The sequence below is a fragment of the Carcharodon carcharias genome, chromosome 12 (assembly GCF_017639515.1).
Source record: "Carcharodon carcharias isolate sCarCar2 chromosome 12, sCarCar2.pri, whole genome shotgun sequence".
NCBI lineage: Eukaryota > Metazoa > Chordata > Chondrichthyes > Lamniformes > Lamnidae > Carcharodon > Carcharodon carcharias.
In genome coordinates this window covers 76097805-76116968 of record NC_054478.1, presented here as the reverse complement: position 1 = coordinate 76116968, position 19164 = coordinate 76097805, and the positions used below count along the sequence as shown (strand labels likewise).

The window sequence follows — 19164 nt, the reverse complement described above, 5'->3', positions numbered from 1 at the left end:
CACCCTTGCCACCCTCAGTCCTTCCTTCAAGTGGTGTTCAACATGGAGGAGCACTGATTTATCAGCTGTTGGGGGGCAGTATGTGGTAATCAGCAGGTTTCCTTGTGCATGTTTGACCTAATGCCACGAGACTTCATGGAGTCTGGAGTCCATGTTGAAGACTCCCAGGGCAACTCCCACCCGACAGCGAGCAGTACTTTAGTTAATGAAGACTAGGTGCAGGATCGCGATAAGGTGAAGAACAATGTTCTAACAACTGGCCTAGCCAGCGATGCTGACATCCCATGAATGAATAAGAGAAAAACGAACATTCAGAAAGTCCCCATTTTAAGTCATTCTGCTTTAATGTTGCTCAGTTAATAGTGCCCATGTTTGCATTTAGTGTCAGGAGTTCTGTTTTAATGTTGTTTCACGCCAGTCTGATGTAGGGTTGTGTGACCCGATCTGCTGTGTCTGTCTTGCTGGTGGGACAGAATATACACAGGGATGGTGATAGTGGTATCTGGGACATTGTTTGTAAGGTATGATTCCGTGAGGATGACTATGTCAGGTTGTTTCTTGACAAGCCTGTGAGACTGCTCTCAAACTTTTGTCACTAGATCCCAGATGTTAGTAAAGAGTGCTTTGCAGGGTTGACAGGGCTGAGTTTGTCGTTGTCGTTTTTGGTGCCTGGTCGATGATCTGTCCGGTTCTGTTCCTTTTTATCTTTCTAGTAGTTTGATACAACTGAGTGGCTTGTTAGGCCATTTCAGAGAGCATTTAAGAATCAACCACAATGCTGTGGGTCTGGAGACACGTGCTTGCCAGACCAGGTAAAGACAGCAGATTTCCTTCCCTAAAGGACATTAGTGAACCAGATGGGTTTTTATGACAATGGTTTCATGGTCACCGTTACACTTATATTTCCAGATTTTTAATGAATTCAAATTTCACCAATTGCCTAGGTGGGATTTGAACCCCAATCCCCAGAGCTTCACCCTGGGTCTCTGGATTACTAGTGACAATACCACTACGACTACGACACCACCTCCACAACTCCCGCCACCTTGGAACTGACTGAAACAGAGGAGTGATGTGCTGGGGAGGTGTATTGAATAGAGTGTGGGGTCCCTACTGTTTCTAACTTAAATTAATGTCTGTAGGCTGGATCTTAATGTACAGATGCTCTGGAAACAGAGGAGATGGAGGGTGTGATATAACACATGGAAAGCCCAGAAATATGTGAAGTGTATATGTCAGTGGCTTTAACGCAGTCACTTCATTCAAATCTGATTTCCTGTCCAATTAGCATCAGCAGATATGATGACTACCCAATGAAAACTCCATTATTTAAAGAGATCCTTCAAACATGGAAGTTAAAACAGTTGGAGTTGGGAAGGAAGGAGGAAGAAGTTTTGCCATGGAAGGCAGGCAGTCAAAAGCTTGACCGATGCCTCTTCGGAAGTTCTTCTAAGGGCAGTGAGGATTGGAGGGATACTCTTTCCTACCAAGCGCATTAGGGAAATGAAGGTGTGGCTGGAGGTGCCAGGTAGACATTAGATATGTAGACTTGATGTCAAAAGCAAGTAAAATATGATCATGTGCATAATGGCAGCTTCAAACATTCCTACCTTGATTGTACTCACTCATGTCTTTTATCTCCCATGGCGCTTTTAGGTGTTTAGCAGGAGGTGATTGAGTTCACCACTGCTGACCCCTTAGAGTAGCTCTATCCCTCTAAGGATGCATCATCACAGGACTAATGCAGGCAATGTAGCAGCTCAGGTGCTCATACTTCAGTGGGACCAGTGTAAGACTTTCCATCTTTTATAAAACACCCCCATTCTACTTAATAGTTTGTTTTGACCTGCAAATTACAAGAGAACAGAGCGATGACTCACTCAAATTGTTGTTATACTTAATGGGGTTAATTTATTTGTACCCACAATTACAGATTTAAAACAGGCACAGATTTGAAACCATTACAGGAAAATTAAAATGGTTACAGAAAATGATGACAGATTAAAAAGTTGAGGAAAGAAGAAGAGAAAAGAAAATAATCATAAAAACATAGGGCGGAATTTTCCGAACCCGCTGGCGGTGGGCATGATAGATGGCGTGCACGGAAAATATGGTGAAACCAACTTCACAATGGCATGAAGGCAGGTCGCGATCTTCTGCTCAGTCCGCCAACGGCGGGCTGCATTTTCCACCATCGGTCAGCAGGGAACTAATTGTAATACATTAGCATACATTTAAAAGGCCATCCTGCCAGGCTCTTGGAACCCCGCCATATTGTCCATCCACGTCGGCAGGCAAGCACGCTGACGTGTTTCACAGGCAACATGCACTTGGTGGTCTTCGCTTTGGGGGAGCTGAGGTGAGTGAGCAGCAGCGTTCTCCACAGCTCATCCATTGTTTACAGGCTTCAGGGGCGCTGGGGGTGCGGGGGAAATTGATGCCTGGCCTCAGAGGTAACTGCTGAGGGGGGAGGGGTGTCTGGGGGGCAAGTGCTGGCCAGCCTCGGAGGCGACTGCTAAGGGGTGGGGGTGTCTGGGGGCAAGTGCTGGCCAGCCTCAGAGGCGACTGCTGAGGGTGGTGGGGTCAAGTGCTTCCCTGATGCTGCATCCCATGCACAGGCAATTGAGGTGGGGATCAGGGTAAGTGGGGGAAGTGGCCATGCACTAGGGATACCTGTATAAACTGACCATGCCTCTGCAACTAAGACAGATCAGGCGCAGTCACAGTGTTATGATTGGGGTCAGGCTCCTAGCCTGCCCGCCCATGAAAGCAACACGGAGGCACCAAAGGGCCACAAAGCACTCCATACGTTACCCCCCCACATGCTCCCTTAGCACAGTCATCGAGTCCTCCGCCACTTTATTGGACTGTGGAGCAGTTGGACTACATACATTGTACAATCTGCTCACCAACACTGGCCATGTAGCAGTCACTCCTGGAGCTGCTCACAGCTTCTTGCAATCTCAGCATCCTGGTTTGGACCAGTGTCCCCCATGTCGCAGGTTGACAGGGCAGCCGTGCACAGCACTCATCTCTGGCAATCCGAGGGGTGACCAACACTTTCCAGGAAGCATAGGTGGATGGTCACACAGGACCAGGAAAGGTGCTAAGTACAAGCATGATAACCATGTCTCTCTCTCTCTTTCATGCTGCAGGAGGACCATCTCAGGATCTTGGACACTGGCGACCTAGCTGAATGCCTGATGGCTTAGAGAGACCGTAGAAGATGGAAGAGAGAGCGACTGAGGCACCTGGCTGCGCAAAGGTAGCACCAACAACCTCATGAAGAAGTGGCAGCAGGAGCTCCTGCACACGCTGCCCAGGAGCGACAGCGAGCCGTGGCTGGTCAGCGCCCAGCGACATCTAGGGTCTACAGATGCCGCCTGCCATTCCTGCAGATGACTGAGAACCAGTGTTGCCAATGACTGCACATGTCTAGGGACCTGGTGGCTCACATCTGTCACTTACTGCAGGACTTGGCACCAAGGGAACATGGAGGGCATCCACTGCCAGTGGCTGTGAAAGCGATTGCGGCGCTCAATTTCTATGCTAGTGGCTCCTTTCAGGGCTCCACTGATGACCTCTGTGGGATTTCACAATCACCACCCACAAATGCATCCATGAGGTCACGGATACCATCTTCTCCATGGCACACAACTTTGTGCATTTTGCTTGGGAACGGGACAGCCAAGATGCCAGGGCCATTGGATTCGCCCTGATCTTGGGATTCCCACAGGTGCAGAGTACGATTGGCTGCACTCATGTAGCGCTCAGGTCTCCATTGCTACACTCAGTGGACTTCATCAACCACAAGGGCTTCCACTCACTGAACATGGAGCTGGTATGCGACCTCCAGAAACGCATCCTGCAGGTATGCGCACGGTTTCCAGGGACTGTGCACAATGCCTACATCCTGAGTCACTCGCAGATCTCTGTAGTCTTCCAGGGTCCACAGAAGCTGCAGGGATGGCTCCTTGGGGTCAAGGGCTACCTGCAGAGGCCGTGGCTGACGGCACCTGTGCGGCGGCCTCACACTGCAGCAGAGCGACACTATAATGAGGCTCATGCAGCAGGTCGCAACTTGGTGGAGCAGACCAATACAGTTTGCAAAGGGTGTCGCTCATCATTATCTGCTGTTCCCTTTACAACCTGGCGCTGCATCAGGAGATGAGCTGGCTGAGGAGGAAATGAGGAGCTGCACTTCTCCTCCGATGAGGAGGGCGCCGACAGGGATGAGGTGATAGGGTCCTCAGTGGTGACGACAACGGGAATGAGGCTCTCGCACTGGCTAGATGGGGCAGGCACACTCGGGAGACCCTCATAGCTGCTAGATTTGTGCAGGATGATGACAACATGCAGTGAGGTATCCCCGTAGATCCTCATATCGTAATTGTGAATGTTTGACTCCAGTCTGGCTTATGGCAGTGTCAATACCTTCTGTGAGAATGCTCCTGTCATGGAGATGCAGTGGAGGCCCTAATAGTTGCTTGATTGCAGGAAGATGATGACAACATGCAATGAGGACACTCTTATAGAGTTTCACATAGCCTCTGAGAATGTCTGACTCCTGTCTGGCTGAGGGCTGCTCGCTTGCACTCCATGATCAGGGCCATTTCAAAGACGCAGTCATGAAACTTTAGACACTTCTGATAATGTGTCCGCCTTCAGGCCCTTTAGGAGCTGGTGCACAGCATCACTGGTCTCAGATACTGGTGTAATGGGGTCAGCCCCACCTTAAAGGTGCTGAGAGCACACAGAGAACTCTGTGGCACCTGCCCACTATATTCTGGCAGCAATGACAAGCACTGCTGAGGTGCAGGCATCAGTAATGTTTCCAGGAGTGTGAGGCTGGACCATCACTGTGGTCTGAAGGCTGCACAGAGCACAGGGAAGAGGCCCTGGACTGAGACACCTGCCTTTTATATTGTGCAGAAAGGTTTCAAATCTGAGTGACAAGAACTCTGCTCATTAGAATAAGGAGCTACAGGCAGGGTGACATTCTTAGGGGTTTATTGACAATAGTGAACAGTATGTACAAATGATCAACACCCGTGGCCAGGCTGTGCAACTACTTTTACCTAACTTTAGTTTAATTGTTTTAACTCTAAAAGAGTTACTTTTACCTAACTTTCCTAACCCTGCCGCTATGTCTTGGTGCTCCCTGGACATCTGGAGCAGAGGTGGAGGCAGCCTGCTGACTGTGACGTCCTGTCTGTGATGACTTTGGTGGGTGTGCTCTGAAGGACCGAGACTAGGAGGGCCCCAGCTTGCTTTCAGGGTCCTGCTGTATGGCAGTGGCACCCTCCTTGGCCTGTGAAGCTGGAGCTGCAGAGGTCACAGGAAGAGGGGAGTCAGTTCGGCCAGTCACTCCCTGGGTCACCTGGGTGGATGGCCCCAGAGCGTGCACCTCCTGATCCTCCTCCCTCTGGGTGTCCGAGGGCCCCTGGCTGACTCTGTGAGTGGAAGGGGTAGCTGGAATGAGACTGAGCTGCCCAGCATCACTGTCGTGTACACACTGCTGGAGACAACTATGGCATCAGCGAGGGAGTTAAGCTTGCGCAGCAGTGCAAGAGTGATGTCCTGGACCAAGGTCTCCGTGGCGGCTGCCATCCTGCCAGAGTTGACCTCGGTGTGTTGCAATGCCGGCGCTATTACCTCAGCCTGAAGACGGACGGATTCCTCCATTGTGCCTTGCAATCTGAGGAGTGCAACAGACATCCCTTCCTGTTGTTCCCTAGCTTGCCTTTGCAGCTCCAGCAATTGTGACATGACCGAGTCCAGGGGCTTGTCATTTGACTTGGACTCAGAAACGTTCTGGCCTCCAGCAGTCTTCCAAGTGCTGGGGACCTGGGAAGTCCCTGCCTTCACCTGCTGTGGATCAGAAACTATGATGTGCTCACCAGATGTGATCCCGAGGCTACTCTAAAGCTAAGTCCCACCGAGGTGTGTGTCTCTGGTGGAGGGTGTAGGTGAGCACTGTGATGGGACTTCAGGGAGGGTACCTTCAGATTCCTCTTCAGAGATTTCTTCGGAGCTTTACTGGCAGCCCTGGGTCATGGACTCCATCAGCTGTTTGGCAGATGTGCCTGTGAAAGCAAAGGGAGATAATTAGTGCATGGCAGTGGCCTGTGAAAGAGGACACATCACTCACGGCATGGTTGTCTGATGGATGTTGCATTGCTGGATCCTCACTTGGCAGAGCAGCGCCGACCTCACCGTCAGCACAAGACCAGTCCCAGTCATCACCGGCCAGCTGGATGGCTGTTTTTGAATTCTGCCAGAACTTTCATTTCCGGCATCTCTCCACTTGTCTCTGACACTTCCCTCCTGTTGTGAGCCAGTTTGTCCTGCGTGGATAGAGATGGGGAGAGTGTATCAGGACTCCTGCTAGGCCAGATGATAAGTATGCCTGGCATGTGTGGGTGGTGAGTGGTCTCATGGACGGGATGAGGACAATCATAGTGTGTGTGAAAGAGTGAATGGTGATATTCCTTGTGCTGGCAGTGAGTGAGGGCCTTGTGGATGTGTGATGGGTTTGTGAGTATGAGAGTTAGGAGTGATGAAAAGAGTGACTTACCCTAGCGGAACAGAGATCATTCATCCTTTTGCAGCATTGGGTGGTTGTCATCCTCTGCAGGGCGCTCGCGCTGACCACCGCTGCTAAAACCTCCCAAGCTGAGTTGGTGACATTGCTACCCATCCCGCGGCCAGAGCAGGGATAGAGCCTCCACGGCATCTAGCAGTTGCTCAAGGGACCTGTCATTGAAACGTCTTTGTGCCTTTGCTGACCATGTCTCCCAGGCAGTGGTAGTGAGCTGGTGGCGATGAGTGCTTTGCTGGCGGCTGCCTTTTAATGATGGCGGCCAGAGTGACGTAATAGCGGGGTGATGGCAGCGGGTGAATGTGAGCTCACCAGCCATGGAAATAGTGTGTTTCGCAGGAGTGAATATATAACGAGGCAGGCTCGGGAAGATACGGTGTGAAAACCCGTCATTTTCATTGGCAGGTAGGACTCCATTTTATCCTCCTGCTACCACGCTTAGTGCAATTCTGGGAACATTCCGTCCATGATAGCTGCTTTGCCACTTTACTGCTAGCAAATGAATGCTTCAACAATATTACTCTACTCCCAGAGTGTAATTGCTTCAACAATATCTAGCATTAGAATGCTCAAATATGCTACCAACTAGTTATTCAGTCACCCAAGGTGGCCATCCCCAATGATTACAGGCTCTACTTCCAATGCTCGATCGTATTCCGCCTTGGATGGGTTTTCTCCTGCCCTCAATGCAGAACTGGTCTGTTGACCCTGCAATAAAGATCTCTGATGTGTTCAACTATTCAAACCCTTTTTCAGGGGATGGGTTTAGTTTACTTTATTAACAGGCCACAACGTCCTATGAAGCTTTTTTTTTTAAGTACCATACCCAATTATATTCTGTGCTCTTTGTTTAAACTATGATTTGAACCTGCCCAGAAAGCTGTACATCTTTTTTTTGCTTTCTCCAAGAATTTTCCAATACGTGAAGTTAGTGTTCCAATAGAAGATGTTTGTACAATAGGTCCTCGTTTAATGTTGTAGTTGCGTTCCTGAAAAATGCAACTTCAAATGAAAGCATTAAGCGAATCAGATTTTTCCTTCATACCTAATGTAAAAGCTCTGGCTAGGTTCCGTTGGACCTATATCATCAGAAAAACAACATTAAGACATTAAACCCTGTAAAATGAAATACTTCACATTGCTAAATTTCTATATTTTAATAAAGTTACTTTTAAAATGAAATAAATTTTAAAATAATAAAGAAATATGGTGACTCTTTGTACTTGCCTCCTGCTCAGTGCCTCTCTGGCTCACTGGCACCCCCCTCTCGCTGACCCTCCCTCTCATCAGTTCTCCCACTCTCCTCACTGTGAGCGAGGGCTTGTAAGATGAACAGTGAGAGACAGGAATAGCAGCTTTGATGTGTAGAGTTGAAGAGGTAAGCCGCAAGCTGGAGAGGTGACGAAAGGGAGGGTCATTGAGCGAGAAGGTCAGCAGCAACTGGGAGGGTTGGTGAGAGGGACAGGCGGCAGCGAACAGTATAGTCGCAAGATGGAAGCCTGGGAAGGTCAGAAAAAGGGAAGGTTGCCAAGGGGGAAGGTCAGCAGCAATCGTGAGGTCGGCGAGAGGGAGGGTTGACAGCGACCAGGAGGGTCTGCAGCAATCAGGAGAATTGGCAAGAGGTAAGATCAGTAGCAACTGGAAGGGTGGGTGAAAGGGGGGACTGGAACGGTTGGCAAGAGCGATGGTCGGTGAGAGCGAAGGTCGGCAATGACTAGGAGAGCTGGAGAGAGGGAAGGTCAATGAGATAGAAGGTTGGCAGTGACCAGGAGAGTTGGTAAGAGGGAATGCCAGGAGCGACCGGGAGGATCAGGGAGCAAGAGGGCAGCTCTAAAATGGCGCAGGTTGAGTCACATGACCTTACATCAGACTGGCACAAAACAACGTTAAAACAAAACTCCTGACACTTAACGCAAATACGGGCCTTATTAACTGAGCAACATTAAAGCGGAATGATTTAAAGTGGGATAACTTAAAACGGGGACTTTCAGTATGTTTTTTTCTTATTCGTTCATGGAATGTTGGCATTGCTGGTTAGGTTAGTTGTTAGAACACTGTGCTTCACCTTATCATGATCCCAGACCTAGCCCTCATTAAAGCGCAGGTGTTGCTCACTGGTCTGTATTATCTCTGTTGTTTCTCTCAATAGCATTGGCTTTTGTCTCTCTGCTTGGCAAAAGATCAGCAATTTTAATTTTAAGACTGAAACAAGCATCTGTCCCTTCAGCACTTTGCTAGTTTCCCAAGGCATGCTGGTTGAATGTCAAGTTTAAAGATTATGTCAAAAGGCTCTTATTGCCCTACGCCAGTTAGAAAGATACTTCAGTTTTCAAATAGCCTCTGACACTTCCTAAGAGAGCAATAACAGATGTCAGTGGAGTCAGGGACAAGAATGGAAAGCTTGTGTTGTAGGGTGCAGGCCTTCAGAGTGTAGATGCTGTCTACTGGGGACTATGGGTGTAGCTGAAAATCATTAAACAACAGCAAATATTGGCTAGATCTCCCCAGCGATGCTAGGATGATCACTGCTGATTGTGAAGGTAATTATAACTTATGCAAACGGGTCTTCCTGCCCTGAGTGCAGCAGAGATCCTTCAGCACAGCTATCCACGGAGAGTAATGGTGAAGAGGTCATGTCCTTTTGTTATAACACCAACTGCCCTGTTCAGATAAGTTTTTGAAGGCCTTAAGGGTTTTAGTGGGTGAGTGGTCAGGGGGCTGGGCTGGGTCAGGGTACGTGAGAGGGTGATGAGGGCTGTTGGGTGGACTCTGCTGTTAATCGTTGACCTACGCCAGGAATTAACTGTGGAACAAAAGGGTAAGTATAGGGCAACAGGCCCAAGCCTCCGACACTGAGATCAGCATCAGAGACATTTTTGTTTAAACTTCTGGGCAATTACTCTGCATTACACCTGTGGGTCAGGACTCCCAAAGGGTTCCGATGCACAACAGTGGCAAATGTCTCAAAATTCACTAAGATAAAAGTAAAATACTGCGGATGCTAGAAAAACCTCAGCAGGTCTGACAGCATCTGTGGAGAAAGAAACAGAGTTAATGTTTTGAGTCCTTATGGCTCTGAAGGAGATTGCAGAGATATTGAAGGTATCTGTCTCAAGCATCTGTGGGATATTTTTGCAGGCCATTGTGATTATGTCTTTTTCTATCGCTCATGTGGCCAAAAACAAGGCACATGAAATGCAGCAACCGAATGAGTGCGTGCAAGCCTTCAGCAAGGGTTTGCAAACCTAGAATACCCTAGCCTTGGCATTTCAGCACCACACTGATATGCAGCAAAGTGTCCTAGCTCAATGCTAGCAGAGGAATGTGGCTGGGCCATGAGAGGAATGATGGCTAAAGGGTACATGAACGTGGGGACTCTGTTCAAAACTCTTCTACTTCTCACCCGTTGGCCCTCTTTCAATATCCAACATGTTGCTGCATGTCCTGATGACTGTCTTCCACTGCACAGGTGCCTTGATCCTCTAGGTGTTTGGCAGGGTTCCAAACCCAGGAACAATAGCAGCTCAGCTATCACAGCAGGAATGTGAATGAGCAGCCTGCCTCAACATCTGATGAAGGTGCAGGGGCTGCACCACATAGAAGCATTTGGAAAAGTAAGAATAAAGATTTGTAGTTACATAAGTGTATGCAGATGGACATTACATATTTTGTACTGTTAAGAGACTTGTTTGCTCATCAACGCACAAAAATATTGTTTCGCAGCACTTTCCCGTGTTGTCCATTCTTAGTTGTAGTTAGTAAGTGGCCTATTCAGTTGTTTGATGACTGTGAAGACCTGAACTGAGAGTGATGTGAAAAAGATGTTTGGTTGTTTGCAGGGCTGCTTTATGTTAGTGGCATTGAGTAGAGGGGTGGGGGCAGGATGTGTGGGTGGTGGGAAGGCAAAAGTGGCTTTTGCATGAGATTCTAAGATGGGTGCAATTTTAGAACCTAAGTGAATCGTGTCATCATTGAGGCATCCCGACCATTAACGTGTACCTCTGCTCAAAGAGTCATAAAGTCATTCTGGCACAAAAAGAGGCCATTCCCTTCATCGAGTCTATGCTGGTGGTGGCGTTGCATTCCCCTCATAACCTTTTTGGAGGATGTTGTGAAGAGGAAGATGAGGAGGCAGAAGGTAATGTGCTTTGATCCTCCTGCAGATCCAAAGCTTACTGCTGAGCCACGTTATGCAGAGGGCAGCACACCATGACCTTTCTGGAGGTCCTGGGTGCTACCTACTGAAGAGCATCTGCAGATTTGTTCAGGCATTTGAAGATAACTTCAGCATGCTGATGGCTTGTTTGATGAAAGAGTTGGTGGTCTTATGGCATTCCTGTTCCTCGTTCCTCAGGTTTCTGAGATGTATCATCAGCTGCGTTTTAAGTGGGTATCTTTGTCTTCAACCAGCCAGCTGCTAACCCTGCTTCCAGATGCAAATATGTCAGGAAGGGTGGATTGACAGAGGACAAAAGCATCAGGCAACTCCCTGGGAATTTTGTGCACGCCTGCATGAAGATCTTTTTGTGGATGGAGTAAATCCCTTTTAGCTGATGCCCTGGGTGATCTATAATTGACAAACGTGTGCAATGGGTGATGCTCTGCACCTATGGAAAGCCAGCTATAGACACACAACATTCGCTCATTAGGATTGGTGTAATTGAAGGCAAATTTGACCTAATTACTGGACCTGGCAAACAAGCTGTCACTCACCTGTCTTATGCAATTGTGGGTTGCCAGCTTCCAGACCCTGCAAACGTTTCTAGCAGAGCCTGGAAAAATCTTGAGCCAAAAAAGGTAAGGCTGGTGGTGACTTCAGCAGCTGGTGCCACTAGTAATGCATAACCACCAGGTTCAGCCGATAGTAGATCTTGTTCCAACAGTCTGCAATGACTGCTACCACTTCACACAACACCCTGAGCCTCCTAGTGTTCCAACACATCCAGAAAGCTTATCCTCTGCTTGTTTACTCTGTTATGGGTATAGCCTCCTGCAAACTACACCTCTGCTTATTCTCTCTTTCCTGTGGAGCTACAGATCTATGAGCAGCTGTCTGTGGCTGCTGCTGCTGGTCATTTTGTTTCTCAGCTTATGTCCAATATAAGGCACTATAAGTCTAATCAGATCAGATCTCCAAAATACAGTTCAAACCTTCAAAGTGTGGATGACTTCTTCAAAGTGTTGAAGAAACCTCAAAGTGTGTAAAGTAACCTCTCAGCAAACGTCCCATTAGAAAACCGTTTCTACAAGCAGGTAAGAAAGCCCCCATCAGTAGTGAACATACTTGGTGGGGAACTTACAGCTGGTGTTCCCAGCCTGGGATTTGTTTCTGCACAAATCTTTGAAGGTGGCAGGACAGATTAATGAAGCAGTATCCTAGACTTTATAAATAGAATTATAGAACACAAAAGCAAGAAGTTATGTTGAACATACATAAAACACTAGTTTGGCCCTAGCTGGAGTATTGTCTATTTCCTGGCACCGCATTTTAAGAAGAACTTGAAGGCTTTGGTAGTTTGCCAGAATGCTTCAGGGATGAGGATTGCAGTGAGTTAACAGACTGGAGGAGTTGGAGAAGTTGTTTTCCTTAGATCAGAGAAGGCCAAGAGGATATCTGATTGAGGTATTTAAGACATGAAGGGTTTAGGATAGAGCAAATAAAGAAAATGTTTGCAGTGGTTGAAGGGCTGATAACCTGAAGGCACAAACTTCAGGTGAATGGCAAAAGAACCATAGGCAAAATGAGGAAAAACAATTTTATGCAACCAGCAATTAGGATTTGAAATGCACTGCCAGATAGTGTGGTGGATACAAATTCAAATCATAGTAACCTTCAAAAGCATATTGGGTAAATACTTGAATCAGAAAAATTGCAGGGACACATGGAAAGAGCGGCTGCAGACTCAAATGGGCCAAATGGTCTATTTCTGTGCTCTATTAGTCTATGATTCTATTAATGGCATTCTTCCCTGACATGGCTTCTGCCTCCTCACTTGCTGCAGTGCACTCATGGTGCTGTCACTGGCAAGTTCCAGGAAATCTGTAGAATCAAAGTTAAAATTCAAAATCCATCACAATATCTCTCTAATTGAGCAATTAACATATGTTCAATTGCAAGCCTCCTCTCTGGTGGAGCTGCCCGAAAATCAATGGGTTGAAGCCAGCTTCCCAATGTGGTGTCAATTTAGCCAGTTTTACCAACTCCCAAACCCACATTTCTGGGCAAATTAAAATCTTACCTGTAATTCCACAGTTGGAGAGTAATCCAACTTTGCAAATGATACCAAATTGGAAGTGGCAGAGAGCAGTTTATTCAGATGAAGCAGTCAAAGAGCTAAAGAAGAATCTAGATAAAGTTTGCAAGTGGGCAGAACTATGGCAGATGGAATTCAATGTAGATAAATATAATTTGTTACACTTGGAAAAGAAAGCAGTGCATAGTTACTCAATATATAGTGTTCTGAGCATCAAAACATAAAGGAGACATTCAAGCCCTGGAAGTGGAGTAGAGTAAGAATATGTGACTGATCCTCAGTCTGATGATTGGGTCATGTAGAAACGCTAAAAACACTTGGACTCCTCAGTTCTTAAAAGCAGCAATTGTGAGGGACCATAAAGATGTATCTTAGTGGACTAGAAAAGTTTAATCAGAGTATGATTTCAAGTTCAAACACAGCTGTAGGATAAGAAAACACAAGTATAAACTAGTTAAAGAAAATCTCTACGTAAAGAGTGATTAATAACTGAAGCAGTCTTCTGAGTAGGGTGAAGGGAAAAACCTCATATCATTCGAGAAGCAGCTAGATGCTTCCATGCTGAGAATTCGGGTTTTTACAGAAGGATGAACTACTGTGGTCTCATTGACACTTTTTGAGAGCTATGAATGTAACTTACAAAACTTTCTTTTGGATCTCTAGTTGGTGTAACAGAGGGGAAGACAGAGGTTTCAAAAATCAATCATTTGAATGGAAGAAGCAGCAGGTTTGAAAGTGGACTGGATGTGCAGCAGATTTTTCAAGCAACAATAATTTTCAAGCAACAGTAATTTAGCAAAACAGCAGTTTTCATTTAGATGCTTGTGAAAAGGGCTGAGCTACCTGCAAGTAAACAGTTTGTGGTGGCCTGTTCCATTGGCAGGAACATGGTGATAACCCACATAGACCTTTTGAATGTATATCAAGTGCTGATGTGCAGCTGCATTTGACAGTGCATTCTCCTGTAATAAAAATTGAGGGTTGTTAACAGCTCCTATAATGCTGCTACAAGTTGTAATTTTATAAGAGAAATGATAGCTACATCTCTTGATATTTGAGAGAATACATTTGGTCATGGAACACCTTTGAGAACTGGTTTAAATATCTTTTTAATTTGTAACAAAAGGCATAGGGGTATATAGCACAGTCAAATATGTCAAGCAAACTTTAATAGCATCTTCCAGATTCACTGTGGTACATAAAAGTAAAACTGAACAGTGAAGAAACAGGAAAAAAAATGCCAATACTTTAAAGGAATATAAAGGAAGCTCACAGAATAGTGAAACTTTTTCCATCTGGAGCAACAGTGTTTAAAGGAGATCAGAAAATAAAAATCATCAGTCTTGATTTAAACATTTTACAGAGGGCTTCTGGTATTTGCATTGCACCCAAATACGGTGCATTGCAATTCTCTTTTTGCGGTTAACTTGGAGTCGTCGATCCATTAAATTTTGAACTTCTTTCAATCCAGCTGAGGTGAACATATTTGCAATTTCTTCTGTCGAAGAAAAATATGTTTAATAAAAATTTATTAAAGTTGTAAGATACAAATAATTAGCAGCCTGTTTAAAACAAAATTTTGATGCCTACAATTATTGTTAAAATTGTGGACTTGACAAAGAATTACTGTAAGAACAGAAAAGAAATGCACATTGATAGCTGATTTTCTCTCCACTTACACAAATATATAGGGCCAATAAAATGACTGAAATACATTACACAACATGAACATTGCCAACATTTCTCACCCAAGTGATAGGAAGAGGAGAAATTCAGCTACATTTCTGAATTTCACTTCAAAAAGGATAAAGAATCAAAATTCAAAACACCTTGGGTCAGAATAAACATTAAAAAATCTAAAGACCTTCTATAGGCACATCAGCAGTAAAATGGTTCTCAAAGGAGCGGTGGGGCTGATTAAGGGCCAAGATGAACATCCACTGGTGAAGACAAGGCATGTCTGAGATACTATAGGACTACACTTCACAAGAAAGAGGACTTTGGCAAAGCCATGGTAAACTAGAGGTTGTTAGGATACAGATCAGATAAGTTTAGATAAAGAAGTGCTAGAAAGGCTAGCAGCACTTAGTAGATACATCACCCAATGTGGATAGGATGTATCCTACGTTGCTGAGTGAAGCATAAATTAAAATCGCAAGAAAAAGGGTAAACATAAAATGGATGAGAGATTGTGGCAGATGTGGCGGGAGAGGGGGGGTAATTGAGGAAAACACCGAGTGCATTGGATATCTGATTCCAAACCACCAACCTCCGTGTTCTGCCAAGACAAGGGATGGGCAGCAAACAGAGTTAACCTGCTGTGTAGGTTCTGTAGTGAGCAACTGGATTTCCCAGGTGTCAGGGAGCTTCAGGGAGAATGTAAGTGTACTTACAGCACTGTTTGTGGGCCAGAAGAAGCAAGAGTTTTCCTGGTATCCAAGCTCCTCCCCATCAGACACACCTATCCAAACTTCTCCCTGGGATTGTGGATCGGAGTTACCTGGGTGTGTAGCCTGCTCTGAAACACTCCCTGCCCAACTGGAAAGCAAGCCTGTCAATCAGGCTAACTGACAGGCTGGGGAATTTGAGTGAGCTTTTTGATGAGGTAACCAAGAGTGGATGAGGACAATTCAGTGTATTGTGTATATGGACATTAAAAAGGCATTTAATAAAGTGCCATTATTAGGCTTAATTTTTGCTAACAAGCCTAAAAGGGGCAGTAGAAGCATGGATAAAAAATTGGTTAAGCAACAGAAAATGAGGTTTTGGTAAATAGCTGTTTTTCAACCTGGGCAGATTTATAGAGAAATTTCCCAAGGTTTAGTACTAGCACTACTGCTGTTCTTGACTTACATTAATAACTTGGACATGGGGAGAGGGCACAAATTTGAAATCTGCAGATGACACAAAACTTGAAAGTGTAGTAAACTGTGAGGAAGATAGGTGTAAACTTCAAGAGAATATAGATAGGGTTGTGGAATGGGCACAAGGCAGTTAAAATTCAACGCAGAAAAGTGAAATGATCTATTTTGGTAGGAAGAATGAGGATCGGCAATATATGCTAAATGATACAATTTTAAAGTGGATGCAATAAGAGAGAATACTAGGGTGCTTGGCCTCAAATCTTTGAAAATGGCAAGAGAATAAAGCACTAAATAAAGCACATGGGATCCAGGTAGTGTTATCAAACAAAATTTGAGACCAAGTCACATAAGGAAATATTATATGGCTGACGGCCAAAAGCTTGGTTAAAGGCGGTGGTTTTAAGGAGTTCAAAGGAATGTCTTAAAGGAGAAAGGAGGAAATGAAACAGAAGAGTTGAGAGAGGAATTCCAGAGTTCAAGGTTTTGGCAGCCAAAGGCATGGCCACCAAAGGTGGAGTGATTAAAATCAGGGCTGCACGAGAGGTTAGAATTGAAGGAGCGCAGATATCTCAGCATAGGACTGAAGGAGATTACAGAGAAAGGGAGGGGCAAGGACATGGGGGTGTGGGGGGAGGGGGGGTGGGGGGCGGGGGGGTCAGAGAGATTTGAAAACAAGGCAATATTAGGAAACGCCATTTTACGCAAAGATTGGTTAGGGTTTGAAATACACCATTTGATAGGGTGGTGGATACAGGTTCAATTATTGCCTTCAAAAGGGCATTGAAGTAGTAAATACTGCTATGGTGAAAGAATGGGAGAATGGAGCTAAGTAAGTCAATGTAGAAGTGATGAGCCGTATGGCCTCTTTCTGTGTTGTACTATTCAATGATTCAATGCTACTATGAAAATATATTTTGAGGATTCACAGGGCTGGAGTAAGGTTTTAGGTTTGTAGGCTAAAATAGAGGTTAAAAAAACGTTTTAACAATGGCATTCAAACACAGGTATAGAATTAAAACAGACTAGCCTATAATCTAATGCCAACAATATAATGAGTGGGTAAACACCACTGTTAAAGTGGCAAAAGCATTATGTGTTTGTCCACCAATATTGACCGCAGTGATTTCTAGTCCAGGGTACTCAATAGAATCAGCAATTTCTGCATATTAAATCCTTGCCCAGTTCAGTGTACAGTATTCTTTCAACGAAGCTGCAGTTAAAATATCACCTTAGCTCTGTGACTCAAGACAGTAGCATTTTTAAAAAATTCATTCATGGGATATGGGCATTGCTGGCTAGGCCAGCATTTAATGCCCAACCCTAGTTGCCCTTGAGAAGACGGTGGTGAACTGCCTTCTTGAACTGCTGCAGTCTATGTGGTGTCGGTATACCTACGGTGCCATTAGGGAGGGAGTTCTAGGATTTTGACCCAGCAATAGTGAAGGAACAGCAATATATTTCCAAGTCAGGATGGTGAGTGGCTTGAAGGGGATTTCCAGGTGCTGGTGTTCCCATGTGACTGCTGCCCTTGTCCTTCTAGATGATAGTGGTCATGGTTTGGAAGGTGCTGTCTAAGGAGGCTTGGCGAATTCCTGCAGTGCATTTTGTAGATGGTACACACAATGCTGCCACTATGAGTCAGTGGTGGAGGGGGTGAATGTTTGTGGATATGATGCCAATCAAGCGGACTGCTTTGTCCTGGATGGTGTCAAGCTTCGAGTGTAGTTGGAGCTGCACTCATCCAGCCAAGGGGAGGCTATTCCATCACACCCCTAACTTGTGCCTTGTACATGGTGAATAGGCTTTAGGGAGTGAGGTGGTGAGTTACTCATCACAGGATTCTTGGCCTCTGACCTGCTCTTGTAGCCACAGTATTTATATGGCTCGTCAAGTTCAGTTTCTGATCAATGGTAATGCCTAGGATGTTGACAATCAGGGTTCAGCGATGGTAATGCCATTGAATGTCATGGGGCAATGGTTAGATTCTCTCCTGCTGGAGATGGTCATTGCCTGGCACTTGTGTGGTGTGGCTATTACTTGCCATTTACCAGCCTAAGCCTGAATGTTGTCCAGGTCTTGCTGCATTTGGACAGAGGCTGCTTCAGTATCTGAGGAGTTGTGAATTGTGCTGGACATTGTGCAATCTACAGCAAACATTTCCACTTCTCACCTAATGGTGGAAGGAAGGTCATTGATGAAGCAGCTGAAGATGATTGGATTTAAAATCCTATCCTGAGGAACTTCCGCAGTCATGTCCTGGAATTGAACTTATGAACAAGGAGCAGTAGGCCATTCGGCCCCTCGAGCCTGCTCCGCCATTTAATAAGATCATGGCTGATCTGATAGTAATCTCAAATCTGCATCCGGCCTACCCCCCCCCTATCACCCCCTTGCTTACAAGAATCTACCCACCTCTGCCTTAAAACTATTCAAAGATTCTGCTTCCACCAACTTTTCAGGAAGGGAATTCTAAAGACTCACGACCCTCAGAAAATAATTCACCTCATCGCCATTTTAAATGGATGACCCCTTATTTTTAAACAGTGACCCCTGGTTCTAGATTCTCCCACAAGAGGAAACATCCTCTCAATATCCACCTTGTCAAGACCCCTCAGGATCTTATATGTTTCAATCAAGTTGCCTCTTACTCTTCTAAACTCCAGAGGATACAAGCCTAGCCTGTCCAACCTTCCCTCATAAGGCAACCCGCCCATTCCAGGTATTAGTCTAGTAAACCTTCTCTGAACTGCTTCCAACACATTTACATCCTTACTTAAATAAGGTAACTAATACTGTACACAGTACTCCAGATATGGCCTCACTAGTGCTCTGTATAACTGAAGCATAACCTTCCTTCTTTTGTATTCAATTCCCCTTGCAATAAATGATAACATACTATTAGCTTTCCTAATTACTTACTGTACCTGCATATTAGCATTTTGCAATTTATGCACTAAGGCACCCAGATCCCTCTGCAACCTCTCACCATTTAGGTAATATGCTTGTCTTTTACTCTTCCTGCCAAAATGGACAATTTCACATTTTCCCACATTATATTCCATTTACCAGATCTTTGCCCACTCACTGAACCTATTTTAACCTTTTTGTAGCCTCCTTATGACCTCTTCACAACTTACTTTCCTACCTTTGTGTCATCAGCAAATTTGGCAACCATCCCGTCTATTCCTTCATCTAAGTCATCTATATAAATTGTAAACAGTTGAGGTCCCAGCAATGATCCCTGTGGCATACCACTCATTGCATCTTGCCAACCTGAAAAAGGCCCATTTATGCCTATTCTCTGCTTCCTGTTAACGAGCCAATTTTCTGTCCATGCCAATATGTTACCACCTACACCATGAGCTTTTATTTTATGCAACAACCTTTGATGTGGCACTTTATCAAATGCCTTCCGGAAATATAAGTACAGTACATCCACTGGTTA

General features: G+C 45.4%; 1 protein-coding gene across 4 annotated transcripts in view; it reads right to left on the bottom strand.

Moving 5' to 3' along the window:
• Positions 1-13947: 13947 nt before the first annotated feature.
• mettl8 (methyltransferase like 8) overlaps positions 13948-19164 on the bottom strand; it is a 43283-nt gene continuing 38066 nt past the window's right edge. For 3 of the 4 annotated variants that reach the window (XM_041201415.1, XM_041201412.1, XM_041201414.1), the window contains one exon: positions 13948-14353. In XM_041201415.1, the coding sequence (XP_041057349.1) occupies positions 14193-14353 (161 nt within the window). In that variant the 3' untranslated portion in view covers positions 13948-14192. The remainder of the gene's footprint in view (positions 14354-19164) is intronic. The other variant, XM_041201413.1, reaches the window with a different exon arrangement.